Source organism: Sinocyclocheilus rhinocerous, unplaced genomic scaffold, assembly GCF_001515625.1.
Source record: "Sinocyclocheilus rhinocerous isolate Xijiao unplaced genomic scaffold, SAMN03320098_v1.1 scaffold2648, whole genome shotgun sequence".
Classification (NCBI taxonomy): Eukaryota; Metazoa; Chordata; class Actinopteri; order Cypriniformes; family Cyprinidae; genus Sinocyclocheilus; species Sinocyclocheilus rhinocerous.
The window spans coordinates 141,672-142,332 of record NW_015655994.1 but is presented as its reverse complement, the minus strand read 5'-3'; the positions used below and the strand labels follow the sequence as shown (position 1 = coordinate 142,332).

Sequence of the window (661 nt, the reverse complement as noted above, 5' to 3'; positions counted from 1 at the left end):
CACACACACACACATATACACACACATATACACACACACACACACACACACTATTTGATTTAATTTCTATTCAGCCTTAAAGTATTTTTATTTTAGTACTTCTTCCATTTCATCTAGTTACCAAGGCAACATTTGTCACGTTCTCAGGTGAAATGTATATTTTAATAACGGCGTCCTGCGCTGTGGTGTGTTGGACACACACACACACACACACTATTTGATTTAATTTCTATTCAGCCTTAAAGTATTTTTATTTTAGTACTTCTTCCATTTCATCTAGTTACCAAGGCAACATTTGTCACGTTCTCAGGTGAAATGTATATTTTAATAACGGCGTCCTGCGCTGTGTTTGGTGTGTTGTGTTCAGTCTGCGGCGGGTTTATGTGGTTAATAAGGAGATCTGTGTGAGGACCGTCTGCGCTCACGAGGAGCTGCTGAGAGGTGAGCGTGTGTTTGTTGTTTCGCCGCGTTCCTCCAGTGAATACAGATATATAACGTGTTCTCTGTCTCTCTGCAGCGGATCTGTGTCGTGATCAGTTTTCCCGCTGCGGTGTAGTTGCGCTCAGCGGCCAGTGTGGGGCGATGGAAGGCAGCTGCGCTAAGAGCTGCGGATCCTGTTAAACACACACACACACACACACACACACACACTCACTCACTC

General features: G+C 44.2%; 1 protein-coding gene across 3 annotated transcripts in view; it reads left to right on the top strand.

Annotated features, from left to right (window-relative positions):
• Positions 1 to 655, top strand: part of mfap2 (microfibril associated protein 2) — a 5,926-nt gene extending 5,271 nt beyond the window's left edge. For all 3 annotated transcript variants that reach the window (XM_016526330.1, XM_016526329.1, XM_016526328.1), the window contains exons 8-9: positions 368 to 441; positions 518 to 655. In XM_016526330.1, coding sequence (XP_016381816.1) covers positions 368 to 441; positions 518 to 621 — 178 coding nt within the window. In that variant the 3' untranslated portion in view covers positions 622 to 655. The remainder of the gene's footprint in view (positions 1 to 367; positions 442 to 517) is intronic.
• The last annotated feature ends 6 nt before the right edge of the window (positions 656 to 661 follow it).